Source organism: Cimex lectularius, unplaced genomic scaffold, assembly GCF_000648675.2.
Source record: "Cimex lectularius strain Harlan isolate CLEC.00 unplaced genomic scaffold, Clec_2.1 scaffold131, whole genome shotgun sequence".
Lineage (NCBI taxonomy): Eukaryota > Metazoa > Arthropoda > Insecta > Hemiptera > Cimicidae > Cimex > Cimex lectularius.
The window spans coordinates 1,316,027-1,333,285 of NW_019392685.1; the positions used below are offsets into that span (position 1 = coordinate 1,316,027).

The 17,259-nt window shown below is 35.0% G+C and overlaps 2 protein-coding genes across 5 annotated transcripts; one reads left to right on the forward strand and one right to left on the reverse strand.

The window, feature by feature from the left end:
- Positions 1-3,379: 3,379 nt before the first annotated feature.
- Positions 3,380-8,170, reverse strand: LOC106663058 (N-alpha-acetyltransferase 60). Its single transcript, XM_014387594.2, has 7 exons — positions 7,998-8,170; positions 5,115-5,226; positions 4,882-5,046; positions 4,599-4,825; positions 4,435-4,539; positions 3,579-3,629; positions 3,380-3,507 (listed from the first exon to the last, which is right to left on the reverse strand). Exons 1-7 carry the CDS (start codon positions 8,012-8,014, stop codon positions 3,393-3,395), a joined length of 792 nt encoding a protein of 263 aa, XP_014243080.1. The 5' UTR covers positions 8,015-8,170; the 3' UTR covers positions 3,380-3,392.
- A 296-nt stretch (positions 8,171-8,466) lies between these two features.
- LOC106663056 (SRSF protein kinase 2-like) lies at positions 8,467-15,764 on the forward strand. 4 transcript variants are annotated; one of them, XM_014387589.2, is made up of 7 exons: positions 8,467-8,976; positions 9,039-11,090; positions 12,031-12,223; positions 12,608-12,702; positions 12,815-12,912; positions 12,963-13,076; positions 14,994-15,764. In XM_014387589.2, exon 2 carries the CDS (start codon positions 9,099-9,101, stop codon positions 10,821-10,823), a length of 1,725 nt encoding a protein of 574 aa, XP_014243075.1. In that variant the 5' UTR covers positions 8,467-8,976; positions 9,039-9,098; the 3' UTR covers positions 10,824-11,090; positions 12,031-12,223; positions 12,608-12,702; positions 12,815-12,912; positions 12,963-13,076; positions 14,994-15,764. The 4 variants fall into 4 exon arrangements, with proteins under 4 accessions (XP_014243075.1, XP_024081529.1, XP_014243074.1 ...); XM_024225761.1 differs by having other exon boundaries at positions 8,492-11,090; positions 12,596-12,702; XM_014387588.2 differs by having other exon boundaries at positions 8,492-11,090; positions 12,967-13,076.
- Positions 15,765-17,259: the final 1,495 nt, after the last annotated feature.

Here is a 17,259-nt window from a genome sequence, read left to right on the forward strand (position 1 = left end):
CCAGTGAAATCGACACACGTCTGAAATATGATAAGCATGAAAATAAGGTAACACTTTTTATAAAAACAATACCCTTGGACGCCCTTTCCTCGCCTTGGTTGCTTCCTATCTCCATGAATAGAACAATTCAAAAAACTAGATTGGTTGACAGTCATGTTGAAAGTGCCTAATTTATTTATATACATTATCCATTTGTCCAACATCACTAATAAAACATCTTGCAGAAGTAAAAATGAAAACAAATTTATCGAAATGTACCTTTACGTTTTTTCGCAGTGTTAAGGCTTATTGGGACAAGGAATGATGTGTGATAATGCATTTTATTTATCAATACCAAACAGGCAATTATCTTAGGGATTAACTCTAATCTCAACGGTAATTTTGTGTTTGGTAAACTATGAGAATTATTCAAACGAAAAATAATTTGATACGTTAATTTTCAGAATTGTTTGGTCCATATAAAGAATAAACACTTTTTACCCATTTGATGCTGTAAATAAACAATTTCTATATGGAATCCTGGCATTTTCTAGCACTATCTAAAATGAGTATTACCTACAATTAAATTGGCAGTTTCAAAATAGTCCTCAAAACTTTATCCCACTTCAAACGCCCACCTAAGACAAGTTTTATTTTATATTAATTAATCTTTATGTAAGGTATTGGTGGAAATGAAAAAGTGTCATGAGTGGGATTCGAACCAACGACCTTCAGCTAAATGCGCTGCTGCTCTACCACTTGAGCTATCGTGACTTCGATCAACTCGACACCAACTTCCCATCTCAACCTACCTTTCGAATTTTCCCCTCCTTTTTGCCATTTTTCAAATGTCATGTAATCAGGATTTGATTCTCGGCGACAAACAAAATGGCCACGGAGAGCTTTAGTGAAGATATACTTCCTTTTACTTATTAAATACATTATATTTCATGGGCCAATTGACCAAATAACTTTTTCCAATTAATTAATGTTTATAATGAAAAAGTATCATTTCATGTAGTGTCATATAATGAATTTTATTTTATAGTTGCGTTACTTGGGGGTCTGTAAACAACTTTATCACAGATATTTATTTAGAAATCATGTCTGGTGTGATGTAGGTTACAGAAAAATATTTTCTTTATCATGCCAACGTTTCGATCTTTATTGATTGATCATATACTTTGATTGAATATATAAAATATATTTTGCATTGTATAATTATTCACATTCACATTAATTATTCACTTATCCACATCCAAAATGTAATTGTAATATGTAAACAATGTTTGTAAATCCCAGACCCTGAACACTTGAGATCATACAGATTGAAAACATCTAATAGTTGCAAAAATATATCTTCACCTCTTGTATTCCCATGGAGGCTTTTTAATGCAGCAAGTTCTTCTATTACACAAAATTGTTTATCAATTCCACGGATAAAAATCAAAAATTGAGCAGTGCTAGTTATATCGTTGCTTTCATCAAGTGCTAGTGAAAAATACTCAAAATGTGAAGAATTTTCTTTTAATTTAGGGTAAAATAGAGTTCCCACTAGGCTTCTGATAGCACGCATTTTTGTCACTGGCCACATTTCGGCATGCTCACGCTCTAAATTTGTTGATTTTTTCTAAAATTATATTGGGCTTTGGCGGGCCGCGCAAAAAGTTGCAAAGGGCCGCAGGTTGCCGACCCCTGATGTAGATAATTGGTCGCAGGATACTCCCTTGCAGAACATCGACTTAGGTGAGCTTGATTCCTAATGTTCAGTGCTATTTTTTACTTTAAACCAGGGATCGAAGTACTTTGAGATGAGATAGTCAGGGGCAGGGTTTGATTGGGGTGTTAAATATGTCAGCAGTGTAATCTGTGTATAAGACTGATACATCTTAAAGTTGAACCTTAATGAGTTCAAAGTTTTGTGGAATAGTTTTTATTTTTTTAAACAATGGATACCAGGAACTGGAGGATGTCCCCTTGACCACTGCAGCTACACAGCTTACTGTATTTTATTCCTTGCTCTATTTTTTGGGAGCTCGTAACACGCATGTGAATTGAGCCGCCAGTGTTCTTCCATCGAAGAAACTCATTTTTGAAGGAGGTCAGGACCAAATTAAGGGCTGCTGAATCTGATCCTGCCCAGACCTTCCTTTGATAAGTGCCATGTCAATTTCTTTCAATTGCGGCCACCGGTCCCCTTAGGCGTCAGAAAAAAAGTCTAGACGTGACGGTGGGGATCGAACCTACGACCGTGGGATCTACTAGCCGAGAGTCTGATGCCTTAACCACTCGGCTACCACGCCCCCCCCCTTTGTGAAATAATACTTCAGGAAGGAAGATAGCGAAGAGATTCATATAAGGGCCATTTGCAAAACTTACAAGTGAAGTACTGAAAGGCAACCGCAACCGAATCAGGATTCTGGATGGACTCCAAGACAGGGTACCGCCACCAAAGCACATACACCGGATAGGAGTACAGACAGAAGAAACACTGTGACCTCAGTGGAGGAATATTTACTAAAAACTACAAGAAAAAATATAACATTTTAGTACACATTTATTAGCAATATTACAATAACAATTTGTTTACTTCAATAGGAAATAAAAATTCCAATTTATTTTATTTTTTTATATATATTTTTTTAATATGGATTTTTGGATGACATATTAAAAAATAAACCATTTGGGCTCTGAACAATAAAAATATTTCATAAACTATCGTAATTAAAATTAATATTTGGTTAGTTACAATAATGAATTATTACGAGAGACTTTATGATTACAATACCCATTTTTTAAAATATAAATATATATTTATCATAGTTTTAACGATAACATAAAAATATATATGTATTATATATATAATTATTTGAAGTTGTGATTATCATGTACAACATATAATTCAAGAAGGGGAACACACTCCCTGAAAAAATTAGCGAGTTAGGCACTATCTTTGGTTTTAAGCGAGACACTAATAATTTATCATTTAAAGGAAAATTCAGTCGTTAATATAGAAAGTAAAACAGAATAAGAAAAAGGTACATAGGGTAACTACTAGATAAAAAGTACATAATACTGAATTTCTTTTGATAGTGGAAATTAGAAAAATACAAAAAGTTTTTTTTTTTAATTTTATTTAAGAGAAAAGGGAATGCTAATTAAATTGAAAAGTTTTATTTTTCACAACCTGTCCTCTTTTTCAAATGTGCTTTCACCTGAATTGTTGGCAATTTCATAATCAATTATATAAAGTTAAAAAGATTAAAAATTAAAAAGGAAAGACAAAAGAAAAAGAACTGCCTATTTTTATATATATAAAAAATCATGTCTTTCAAACCCTGAAAATAAAAATTTTGTGTAGTTTGTAAAATCCTCAAGCCGATTTGAAGCAAATACTTACAGGAAGTCGGAGACTATTTCGTCCAAGGGAATTCGGACACTGAAACAACAGTTGTGTTTTCCATAGCCATTCTTCTCATTCCGGGCAAGACCCACATGAAGGCAGATCTCAACCAAATCAGAAACCACCTAAAAACATATGTACATAAAGTAAACAAATAAGGTAAAGTGATATTTAAGTTAATAATCGTTTATTTTACCTGCAGAGATCTCCTCTTAACAAGTAATGGCCGTAGTGTTTCAAATAATCAGTGGATATAGCATTAAGGAAAATATTTGCTTAAATTTTATAATTATAAATTATTATCATACTACCCACCAGTTATAGAAATGATGAGTATGCTGATTTTTTTTTTTTAAACCAAACCACTTCTAACCATTTCTGACCATCTCAGAGAGCATCTAGAGATGGTCAGAAATGGTTAGGGATGGTACAGACTCAGCATTAAAAATTACAAACATGTCTGACAAACCAAAATAATGATTAATTACAATTAATTAAGGTTTTTAGTTGAGATAAAAAAGTCAATGGCACGAGTGGGATTCGAACCCACGATCTTCGGCTAGATACGCCGCTGCTCTACCACTTGAGCTATCGATCCACTCGGACACCAACTTCCCATCTCAACTCCACTCTTTCAATTTTTCCTCTTTTGGGTTGAGATGGGAAGTTGGATAGTGGATCGAGGTCATGATAGCTCAAGTGGTAGAGCAGCGGCGTATCTAGCCGAAGATCGTGGGTTCAAATCCCGTTTGTGCCATTGACTTTTTTATCCCAACTAAAAACCTTAATTAATTGTAATATATTAATTGGTCAAGTGGACCACAAAATTAGTGAAAATAATGATTAATGACCATTTGCTCACATTTTATAAGACCATCCCACAAACCAAACAGAGAAATTTCCCAAAATATCATTTACTTATTTTAATTTTGAAGATTCAGGGTAATAGTCAAAGATTCATAATAAGCTAACTGAATTTTTTGTTAAAATACATGGCTTAAGTCTTAAGTAAAGATTATTTGTTTTAGAATTGTTTAAAATAAAAAGGATATTAGAGTCCCCAAGGTGAGTGGCCTCCATTTAAATACAGCACATATGTGAAACCATCTTTGGACATACCTTTAATATAATAATAATACGGTAGGAAGCTGTGCAGCCTTTAAGCAAAATTACATAATCGTTAAAGTTTGTCAATAGATTTTAAAAAAAGTCCCACCTGAAATTCCGGTGTTCATAAAAATGGATCGCAGGTTTGTTCGTAGTGAGGACGTGAAGGAAAAGAGCTTTGCAATCTCTGTTTTCCGGGGCGGTCAGATGAGATATCAAATTGTCCAAGAGTAAAGAGGCGATTCCGTTCCTTCGATGGACCTCGGACACGCCCAGGGATAGCATGTACGCGACTGAAGAAGACTTGCCGAAGCATGTCGAGAGTATGCTCTTATCCTGAGGGAATAAATTTGACTTGTATATCGTTCATTTCATTTGCCGTTATGTCTTACCTCTTTGTTCAATTTGGAAAACGACTTGATTTCGGCGACGATAAGCCCGATGATGACACCCTCATATATGGCCGCTAAAGAATAAAACCTAGGGTTTGATGTGATCTCCTCGTACCAGTTGTAAGGGTAGTCAATGGGAAACCAATTTCTGCAAAGGGCCCTCACCTATGTCGAAATCGGTTATTTTTAAACACGCTAGCCCTCGGATTCGGACTGTCATTTGAATATTTTACCTCTTCAAGGTCTGATGGGCATAGGAACCTAAGCTGGAGATTGTTCAGGTTGCAAAGCGGAACGGATTTTGTTACATTTTTTTTATAAGAGTTCCCATTATCTACATTGTACCTGGAAGAGAATAGAAAGCAACTTTATAGAAATTCATAAAGCATAATATAAGAAAACATTTCATTTCAAACTGGCAATAACTATAGCAAATAAAAAGCTACAATTATAAAAGTAATAGCTAAGGACTGTTATTCTAATAAAGCTATTAAGCTATTAGTAATTAAAACTTTTTTTTGTATATCAATAAATTCAAAATTACTACAATCACAAGATTATTCTGAATTAAACAATGCATTTGTTCAACTGTGATTTGCCCGTCATCTGCGGGGTGATGAAGCTGTAATGTGTTCGTTATCGATCATTTTGGTCTGTCTGTCTTAGCTGCGTTGTCTGTCGGCTCTTTTAATGAAATGTTTTTGATTTAACTAAAATCTCAGACTACATAAGAACGTAGATTTACTGTCAGCATTTTTCCATTCATTTTTATTTTAAACGCGTTTTTACTCATGTCGTGGCCCTCAGTACATTTAAAACACTTCCCCGAATGCTATAGTCTAACTTAAGGCTTCAGGAATTTTTTTTCTCATTGATAGTTTTAAATGTTAATTACAAAAATTATGAAGCCAAGGAATTTCAACTTTCAATAATTTTGGGCACGTCGAACGCTTTTCTCTGCATTCCGCAGCAGCTCTGACCCAAAAGTACCTGTGTGTGTCAATGCCAATTCTGATTTGCAAGAGGCCACCTATTGATTGAGGATTTGATGTGCACCATCTTCTTGGATGACCCAGTCCGCTGACACGACCCCTTTTTCTTTATTTTTGTACCGAAAGTAAATGTCATTGTGTCATTTTCACACATTAACATATTTTACAATGTGTGGAGGTTAGTGACCGTTAATCGATAATTATTCAGAAATCGTGAGATGCAGTCTGGTTTGATGTAGGTTTCATAAAAACATTTTCTTTATCGTGCCAATGTTTCGATCTTTATTGAGATCATCTTCCGGGCCTGGGATTTGTTTGTAAATCCCAGGCCCAAAAGATGATCTCAATAAAGATCGAAACGTTAGCACGATAAGAAAATGTTTTTATGAAACCTACATCACACCAGACCGCATCTCACGATTTCTGAATAATATTTTACAATTTTAAAGATTTTTGTGTGCCTTTTTGAGATTTTTTCTTTATAAGCTTGATGTTGTTCGGCTGCTCATTTAATTATGTAACTGTTTATTGAATTAATCAGCCTTTTACCATTTATTTTTATTTTAAATGCGTTTCAACTCAAGCATGTCTCTTCCTCAGTACATTTAAGAATACTTCCTTAATGCTGTTGTCTAATTCAAGTGCTTGAAATGCATTGTAAATAAAAATAAATTTTTATTTATTTTATAGTTGGGGAGCGTCGGTGGCCGCAGCGGTTTAGGCGTTGACATAGCGCTCATCACTGTAAGGTAAAGGTCCCGGGTTCGAATCCAGCGACCCTGCATTCGAACCCGACATCCTTACAAATGGGCTTTTTTTCAAAAACACCGGCACCTCAAGGGTTTATATGACCTCTGCTGTTGCGAACCCTATTTAAAAAAAATTAAATGTAAAAAGGCTGATTAATTTGATACACTACGTAATTAATTTTTTCTAGTCGGATTGAAATTTAATTATTTCTTAGATCAACTTTCACGGCTCTGGCTTTTTCAAGGTCAATTGTGACTCACAATCAGGTATAATCTATTCATACCTGTTTTTAAATCACAAAATATATATTTTTTTTACAGTTTTTATTTTAAGAAATAAATTATAGAGCATTTTGAAGTTTTCTTAGATCTTTTTTGCAACACGTTTGATTCTTTAGATTCAGTTTGCGTTGATGATTTTGAAAATTTTCTTTTGATTTTTCGCCTTAATAGGTTTGATCATAAACAAACAAAAAATAATACAGAAAAGAAAAAGCGTTAGCTCAATAACTGAGCTACAGAGAAGGATCATCCGTACCCGACTCACAAACGGCGTATGCGGTCGACACACTGGTTATTTTTGGATCCATGCAGGGCAAGGTTCCTCCATGTGTCTCTCATAATTGAAGGGTGTCCTTGGCTCTTTATAGAGAGCGTGTAAGAATGCCATCACATGCCCACAATGAATCTTTGGACCCCTTTTTACAATATTAATGATATCTCGTTCACTGAGAGTGAATATATGTATTAACATGAATGTACTGGTGGACCATGGCTGTTGACACCTCTTGTGATTTAGTTCAGTGAACGGACAACATCAAGGACCCCAGACTGACAAAACCCAAAGTCAGTGATTCTTGTATCATTCATTAAGCCTTGAAATAAGTTATTAAATAGTTTCAAAAATTTAAAAAATTGTAATCATGAGGTTGGAAAAGCAAACATGCACATGGATCATCTCCGATCATCCCACAGTTGTTGGTTTACTGTTCGGTCTGACAAGAACGATCAGTCGTCAACACGCCACACTCACAAGTTATACAAAACAGAGATGACAGAGTAAAATTGCGATTTAAAAAGGTGGAACAAATTTACTTTGGTCAAGTTCCTGTCAAATTTGAACAAAACAGCTGGTCTTAAATATTTTTTAACTTTTATAAAACAATAAATAAGGGATGTTTAACTTGATATTTATTTTACTATAGCCAGTATATTCCTCTTAAGGCAAAAATTCAACTTTTAGATATTCTTTAGTCTCATGACACCCTATATACGCAGAAAAATCATAATTCTTACAAGCCGATTCGTAATATATCCGTGGGGGGGAAAATACAGTATAAATTATCCTTTAATGAAGAAACAAGTATGAACTTACCAACTGAAAGTGTCCATTTAAGGATGATAACTTAACTCATGCATAACTACTGTCTCCTTTTTTTAAAATTTACTATTGTAAACAAAAACTCCTAAAGGGTAAATTGAAAAATAAAAATATACACCAGGGTGAGAACCTCTCGATAATCATATGAAAGGGGTTTTCAACATATGATCCCGAGATCATTGATCCGACTGGGCGTTGACTTTTATTTCGTCAAAATTCAATTTAAGCCCATAATTAAAATTCGTCTCTTTATTTAATTTAAAACGATTTAGTTTGAAAATGTTGAAAAAGTGGGTGTTAAAAGACAAAGTGTTTTTTTTTCCTTGTAAGGCACGATTTAATCCATGGCATTGATTGGTGATGTCACTGATAGCTTTGTGCTTTTCCCAAGAGTTTATCCTAGATGTAAATTTTTTTTAAAAATAAACATATACAGATGAAATTTTTCAATTTAAAAACCCATTATGATCTAAATTTTTAAAAAATTTAAATAATGGAAATCTTTTAAATTTTTCGTAGGTGAAAATTGCATTGAGTTTTTTGTAGGTCATATTTTTGTCGGTAGGGTTGGTTGTAGGCCGAATAGTTAAGATTTGAATGTTTATAAGGTTTAAAAAAATAGAAATTTTGGTGTAAATTTAGTTTTTTCGTTTTAATTTTGGAGATTTGGTCAGGATTTATGATCTCTAGCGTGAAGAACTTACAAGCAAGTGTCAGAATCCGCCACTGCAGGTGCTGGTGTACAAGAATAGAATATCGCTTTTATCCACATTTGAATAAAATCAAATGAAACCCCTGTTTATACTGTCCCTTGAGAGATTTTATTATTCCTCCTTAAGGATAAATAACATGGTTTAAATGCTTTAAAGGTCATTTTCCTTTTTTCCTTAAAAAACTTTTTTTTCGGATTGTGGACGTCAGCTGTTGTGTATCACTATCATTTGTTGGTGTTCAACTAGCGCCGCCATGCTTGGTAACATTTTAGCTTAGGTTAAGTACATTTAAAATTTAATAATTTAACACGTTAATAAAAAGTTCTAGTTTAGTAAATACATTTAAAAAAACGGATATTAAATTGTGTGAGGGAAGCGTGGGATGAATTCGTACAAAGACGCGAACAGAAGGGTGTTGGCGATACAGGCGAAGAAGAAAAGGCACAAACCCGGGAAGAGGAACAAAAAGACCGAGGACAACAGATGCACGACGCCTAAGGAGAAGAATTTCTATAGCAAGACGGACCCGAGCCCTTCTTCGTCGAACGAGACCGCGGAGGACGATTACACGCCTTACACGTCCGACGAGGAGGAACAGGAGAGCACCAAGGATTACTGCAAAGGAGGCTATCATCCTGTGAAAATCGGCGATCTTTTCCTTAGCAGGTACCACGTGACGAGGAAGCTCGGTTGGGGCCACTTTTCCACCGTGTGGCTCTGTTGGGACCTTGTCGACAAGAGGTTCGTCGCCTTGAAAGTAGTGAAGAGCGCTTCGCACTTCACAGAGACCGCCCTAGACGAGATCCAACTGCTTAAAGTCGTGAGGGACAGCGACACCAACGACGCCAAAAGGGACAAGGTCGTCCAACTTTTGAATGACTTTAAAATTAGTGGAGTCAACGGGACTCATGTTTGCATGGTATTCGAAGTACTCGGTCACAATCTCTTGAAACTGATAATAAAAAGTAATTATAGTGGTATACCGATTAGGAATGTCAAGTGTATTATAAGGCAGGTGTTGGAAGGTCTCGATTACCTCCACACGAAATGCAAGATTATACACACGGATATAAAACCGGAGAATGTGCTTTTGTGCGTGAGTGAGTCGTACATAAGAAAGCTGGCTTGCGAGGCGACCGAGTTGCATTCGACGGGTTCGAAACTGCCGATCTCGCTGAGGAGCACGGCGCCGAAGGAGTTCCAGGAGATCCCTCCCAACTCGAAGATGTCTAAGAACAAGAAGAAGAAGCTGAAAAGGAAGGCGAAGAGGCATTCTGAATTGCTGAAGAAGCAGATGCAGCAGATGGAAGAGCTGGAGGAGCAGAAGAAACTCGAAAACCAGAGCGAGACAAGGCAGGAGACGATGAATCAAGACGTCCCGGAGAACGCAGACGAGGCGAATGAAAACAACCAAAAAATGATGCTTGATCTCCTGTACAAAGGCGATACAGGAGAGCAGGAGATAATGGAAGATAATGAAGTCGAGCCTGGCAGCGGAGGTGATGAAGACAGGCTTAGCGGAGAAGACACCACCCAGTCTTCACCTCAATCGTCAGAGAAGAAATACTTAGGCACCGACGACACCGATCCGTCACGTTTTGAATGCGAAATGGACGTCAAGATCGCCGATCTTGGAAACGCGTGCTGGGTCGACAAGCATTTCACGGAGGACATTCAGACGAGGCAATACCGCTCTTTGGAAGTGCTCATCGGAGCCGGTTACAACACGTCTGCCGATATATGGAGCACAGCGTGCATGGCTTTCGAACTCGCCACCGGTGATTACCTCTTCGAACCGCATTCAGGCGAGGGATATTCAAGGGACGAAGACCATCTCGCTCACATAATCGAACTACTCGGAGAGATTCCAAAGAGGATTATAAATTCCGGCAAACAGTCGAGACAATATTTCAACAAGAAAGGCGAACTGCGACACATACCGTGGCTCAAACCGTGGAACCTGTACGACGTATTAACTGACAAGTACAACTGGTCGGACGAAAGCGCATCGAGCTTCGCCGCCTTCCTCCGACCCATGCTCGACTTCGACCCCAACAAAAGAGCCACGGCTGCCGAATGTCTTCAGCACCCTTGGCTAAAGTACTGAACAAACTCATAAAAACAAAACAAAAAAAACACCACCTAATTTTATTTTTTAATTTGTTTTCATTCATTGTTATTTAATTTTTTTTTTTACATACTTATTACTTTAAAAGAGCATGCAGCGTTTAAAAACTAAAAACGAAGTGGTGTCTTAAGGAAACTTTAGTCTGATATAGGCCTAGTTGGTGAAATATTATTTAGTTGTTAATGTGATCTTAGTCTAGGTGAATCTCATGTGATTAATGACTTTGCCAACTTTTTTATACAATAGGTAAGATATAATTTAATATTTATTAACTTAATGTATATAATATTATTATAACCATAAAGAGGACATTAATTAATCGCTTAGGGGTGTCGGTGGCCACAATGGTTAAGGCATTGACACGACGCTCATCGCTGCAAGGTGAAGTTCCCGGGTTCAAATGCAGGGCCGCTGGATTCGAACCCAGGAACTTACACAGTTAGAAGTGTTTTTTTTTTCGAAACACTGGCACCCCGGGGGATGAGCTGACTCCTGCTGTTATGAACCCTCTAGAAAAAAAAAAAATCAGTTCAAATAAGAATAGGCAGAATTTGCAATAAAACATTTTATTTATTTATTTTTAATTAATCTTTTTTTTTTATTATTCAAGTTGATCGATCAGAGTGAAAACAAGAAAATTTCCTTTTTATTTTTATTTCTGACTCTTCTTTCTGCCATTGAATAAACTTTGATAATAAGTCTAGCGTTTATTTTCTTTGCAGTAGGGCGTATTTAAGTATTAAAAATTGATTTTTCTTTAATTAAAAGCAATAAAAGTAAGTTTTACATTTTTAAATAATATTCAGACGCTGCAAATTTAATGCTGTGTTTATTCAACTGCAACTAAAATATATGGTGAGATTAATTGAAACGTTTTTACGGGATTATACTAACTTTTGAGTCAATATTACAAGAAAAAAAAGTTTTATCAAAATGTTATCATAAATTTAGATAAAGATTTACAGTTAAAATTCCATAAAATAAAGCTCGGGAACTTTTACATAGTGATATCATTTGATTATTATTATTATTTTTCTTTTTTAAATCTAATCAGGAGCTTTGATATTCTTTGATAGGTTGTTTAACTGAATTTATTCCAAATAAAAAAAAAAAAAACCTTTGATATTCAAAAAAAAATTTTTTTTAATAAGTCAGACTTAATAGATTTACTTTTCTTTATCTTTAGAAGTAATGGATGAGTTCTGAAAGGACGAGCGTTTTTGTGATGGCATAATCAGCCTCACGGATGAAGTTGAACCGCAGACAACAGGGTAGAAACGTATTTCTCATCGCCGACAAGTTTGACAGGGAACATCACGGCAGGTCATTTTCTCATCCGGGGCGTAGCTTTTCTCAGCCCCGATTAAAAAATTGACCAAGTGAGTCTAATTAAAAAAAAAAAAATCAATTCATACAAATTCAATTGGTTCAATCTTAATATTCTTTTAGGGAATTACTTGTTTAATATGATGTAACATAATACACTTTAATTATTTCAATTAATTATACTTCTTCTCTAAAGTCTTGGTTGAGATGAAATAGGTAGTAGTCGAACCCATGACCTTCAGCTCAGTATAAGTATAATTAATTGAAATAATTAAATAGATAGTTATGACCACTAAACATATAAGTATGAATACACTTTAATATTGAATCTCAATGTATATTAGCAAAAATGTGTTCTTTTAGTGTTAAGGTTTTAAAATTTAATTTGTTATTTTAATGTTTCAAATGGATTGATTTTGAATTAGAACTCTTTTCAGGCTGTCTGATTTATGAATGTAGCATTACATCAGGGGAAAAAAAGATGTTAGGATTCTTCTAAAGAGAGTCGCCTTCATCCATGGCTATAGCAAAGGTATTTTTTAAAAATTCAAAATTTAATTATTTTTTCTGCCCTAGTCCTGACAAGTAAAACTTGCATTAAATCAAACAATTATCTGCAAATATTTTAATTATAACTTTTACAGATTTGAATGAAATGTGAGGCTGTATGGGATAAAAAAATCAAATTGTGGAACGTGTTGCATAAGACATCTATGGTCTTTAATTCTGGACAACATCCATAGTAAGCATTTAATCAATTGAAATGGAAAAATTTATTACTAATCATTTTAGTTAGGTTGTTCCGACTTCAGCGTTTATCTCGAATCTCATTCCCTGACTGAGAGGTCGAGGTTTTGGTTGATAAGGCGAAGTTATGAAAAGGAAATAGTTAAAACAGTTCTAAAGGTATTTAACGTATTTTGCTTATAATTTTATATTTATTGTGCTTTTATTTATCAATTAAAGTTTTAATGTTTTGTTATACTGAGAACGATTTGTCTGCTGGAGGCAGAATATAAAACCAGCAGAATAATGTAAAAGCTGAGCAAATTACGGCAGATAAAGGCCATTAGTCCGTGGTCAAGAAGGTCGAGGAAATGGCCGTACATGTCAGGTTAGGCATAAGTCATACTAGGCTTACTGTCCTTATGTATTTGCTGACCGGAAAGAGACCGTGTTAGTCATTATGTACCGAAAGATTAAACATTGAGTATATTTTACAGTGCAGAAAACTAGATGCCTGCAGGATGAGCTATGGAGGTTATGCTGACCTAGGTGTGGCAGGCAATTTCAGTACCTCAGGGCTATAAGAGTTTTTAAATATATTTAATGTGTTGGTACGAATGTAAATTATTGACGTGAATGAAGGGATTATCCACCACCCCGAGGAATATCATGTACTCTAGGGAGAGTGTTGTCTGGATTAGAATAGAAAAGTAATCATGCCCTTTTTATGATATGCGCTCTGTGATCAGTATTGGTCTTCATTGTTTTCTACAGCTCCTGAATAAATTTAAGGCTTTTTACCAAAGCTTTTTTAAGGGTCCCCGTACATATCCTTCACGCACAGGCTTTTCCTCTTTCTCGAGTCGGCGATTTTGCACCGACTGAGGGCATATTCTGCTGACTCTTCTTCTTCTGTCCAGGCTTGTTTCTGCCATTCTGAGCCTGTATATATGATTATAGAGTCTGCAGTGACCGGGTTAGCCAACTATTAGTCCAGTTATTATTCTAGTCCTAATTCGTCCTAGGTTTATCAGTTCTGCAGTTAGTTTCTGTGATAGTTTGATAAAATTTGCATGTTTATGTCTGGGCTACATTTTCATTGAACAAAGGACTTATTTTTAATCCATTATCTGATGGATCCACATTATCAGTTTGGTATGTCACAAAAGAGATCAGTGCTAATAAGTGTCGTCGAATTTTCCTTAGCCAATTTATCAGCTGCTTGATTACCCTGGTTGGTACCCAGACAAGGGTAATTTTGTGGTTTTCCTCAAATGCAATCCCAAAAGACTGGACTTTACTTCTAATGCGGTAATTGACCTCAGTGTTGCCTGGCTCCATTCTTCTGGTAATGATTCTAGCATTTTATTCCTTGGCAAAGTGTTCAGTATCCAGTCTGCTTGAAAGGCAATGGCATATGGCCTAAGGGCTAAGTATTCTAGCCTTTGGTTTATTTCCATAAATATCAGCTCCTGACCCATACTTGGGATCCAACTACCTATACCATATAATGGTTATCTTCCTCTCCCAGTCTGCTCTACCAGGTATTCTAGTTTGACTTTTTTTTCTGAATTTGGGAATCATGGCAACATTCAGGCATAGAAACCTGTCTGCTTGGTTTAGTTGCACATTATGTCAGTAAGCTACTGGAGCCTGTCCCTGGATAAAGATGTGTAGTGTTCAGGACATCCAGAGGAGCAGCGGGGGTCGTTCTCATTGCCATGTTGTCTAGAAAGAGCGTGTAATTTAAATAGTGTGAACGGAGGTCTTAAGTCTAAATCCGCCTGAGGAATATCGAGTGCTCTTGAGGAGTAAATGTGACTACTCTTGTCTTGTTTGAGAGGTGAAAGGAAATCAGCATCGTCAGTACCATGACTCCGGACACCTGCTTCTGGCTATATGCAGGAATTTTTTTCGTGTGCTTTGTCTACTGGCCCTTCACTAGGGCATTGGGGGGGTCCTCTTCACACGAGTGTCAGAATCAGAAGTGAAATTCAAATAAAGAGGGGTGGAACGAGAGTTATTTTAATATAGATACATTTTAAAAATTTCTTTTGTATCAAACCTTCTTAAAAGTTTTTTTTTTTTTTTTTTCAGTTCCACGACAGCCATGGTTTTACTACCTGCTCGCTACATTGAACGTTTTCTGTCAAATCTGTCTACGAGTTTCTTCTAGCCACCTTATCCATTAGATAATTGTTAAATTGTAAAGAAAGCTTAATGGTTTATTCTTCGAACTAGGCAGCCTTATATTTTTTCTTTTTAAATGACTGATTTCTTATTTGTAAAGTTTTCTTTCGACACCACTCGTCACGAATCGTATTTATTTTCTCTCCTACACACCTTTTTTAAGTATTATTTATTCTTTGTTTTTATACGTTTAATTCCAATGTAAATTAAGAAAAGATCAATTTCACCAAAGCTAGTGGCATGTCTTACCTATTGCTAACAATCATAGCGCCTTTAGTATATAGATTTAAAAAATATATAAATAAATGAATATTGGAAAGCACTCAAGCACTTATTTTGAGATCCAAATGCTGTCAGAATAAATATCTAATCTCAACAAAAATTATATTATTATATAAAAATTGATATAAAATATATCATAAATTTCCCAGTATTAGATGTCGATATTTTGTAGGAAACACCCTGTAGGGTTTGAAAAAAAAATAGTCAATGCTTTTTTTTTCTATATATATGTAACCTTGTGTATGTGTATATATATCTAATATATATACATATGCCTACAAGTTTACAGGTAAAATAATAATAATAAAATTGTTTGCGTTTTTTCCAGTGTTTTGAGATGGAGGCTAATAGTGAAATCTAATTCAAAAGAAAAAAAAAAAAATACTGTGATTGCGTTATATAATGTATGCCTGTGCAAAAATTTTTTCCTCCACAATTTGACCTCCCTTCCAATTGACAGTAGATGTTCATAAAATGTATAGGAAAATAAATTTAGATTATATTTTTTATAAAAAACAAAAATAAATAAAATAATAAAAAACGGAATTTACATATTTTTAATTATTGTTTTTAATGTTTAGTTAAGGATTTAAAAGAAAGTTTGTAATTTTATCGAATTTATTTAGATCTCAACAAAAAAAAATCTCAAATAATGCTTCTTTCATAAATCGAACATTCTTGTTTATTAAGGGAAAAAAAATTTAAAATAATTTAACTGATATTTTTTTACATTTTTTCTCCCCTAAGGTACACTTAAGAGTATAAATGAGCAATTCTTCCAGTTTAGAAGGTAGGCGCGGCGTTCGTATCACACCATAACTCAGTTTCTTCTTTAAACGGGACCACGTTCACCAAAATATGGCAGAATAAATGCTTCAAGACTAGTGATTTCGAGAGCCCACGTATTAAAAAAAAAAAATTTACAGAACCTGTACATAATGAAAGTAGAAATCTTGGACATCCTTCATAAATAATATAAGGAAGGAATTCTCGTTGTTTGCATGATGAAACCAAATTATTTGTACTTACGTGTAATGTTATTTAAAAATAAAACTTGCAAAAAGTTGTAAAACGAAAATTTAATGGATGTAGTCAATAACATTGAACCCCCTTCCTTAGAAAGTCTCCAAAAAAAAAACCATTAAATTACAACTTGAACAGTCTAAAGTTTGGTTATTTAATCAACCGTCTTGGCCTCACGTTATTCTTGAATGGCAAGTTTATTTTTTATTATTTTTCTAGTGTTTAACCGCTCCTAACAACCTTCTTTTAAAGATGACCAAGAATCAGAATCGACCTTTATGGAGGAAGCGTCTGCTGATACTGAAAGAAGTCTAGGAAGACCAGCGTAGAACTGTTTACGCCCTGAGTCTTGAGTTGACGTCTTCAACACAAATTTGGCAGATCGTGGTTATTTATAACATTATCTAAGTAGGTTCTTAAAAATATGAGAATTTTTTTTTACAAAACTATTCTAAACGTGTAAACAAAACTGCAGAGTCTGCGGCAGATACCCACAAACCACGGGGTAGAGGTGACCCCAGGCAGGGAAAGAACAGAACCCTACCAATCTCAGTAACAAATATTTTTTGAATGTTTTAATGGTTGGCATCGACATCAAGCTAGAGATACTTTGTTCTCAGAGACAGAGGTAACCCTTAAGACTGATCAATATTGGGTCCCAGCAAAGGAAATAAATATTCTTTAATTGGATATGAAATTACATCTTGTCTATAAGATAAATATTTGCTAAGAAGGTAAAAAATTTTGTTTAATTACTGTTTAATATGGAATGTAGGTCATTAAGAGTTTAGCCGGAGGGTTCTGGCATAAAAGAATTACCTATGATGTTTGTAATAGGCAACAGGATGTATGGATTTAAGGAGGAAAC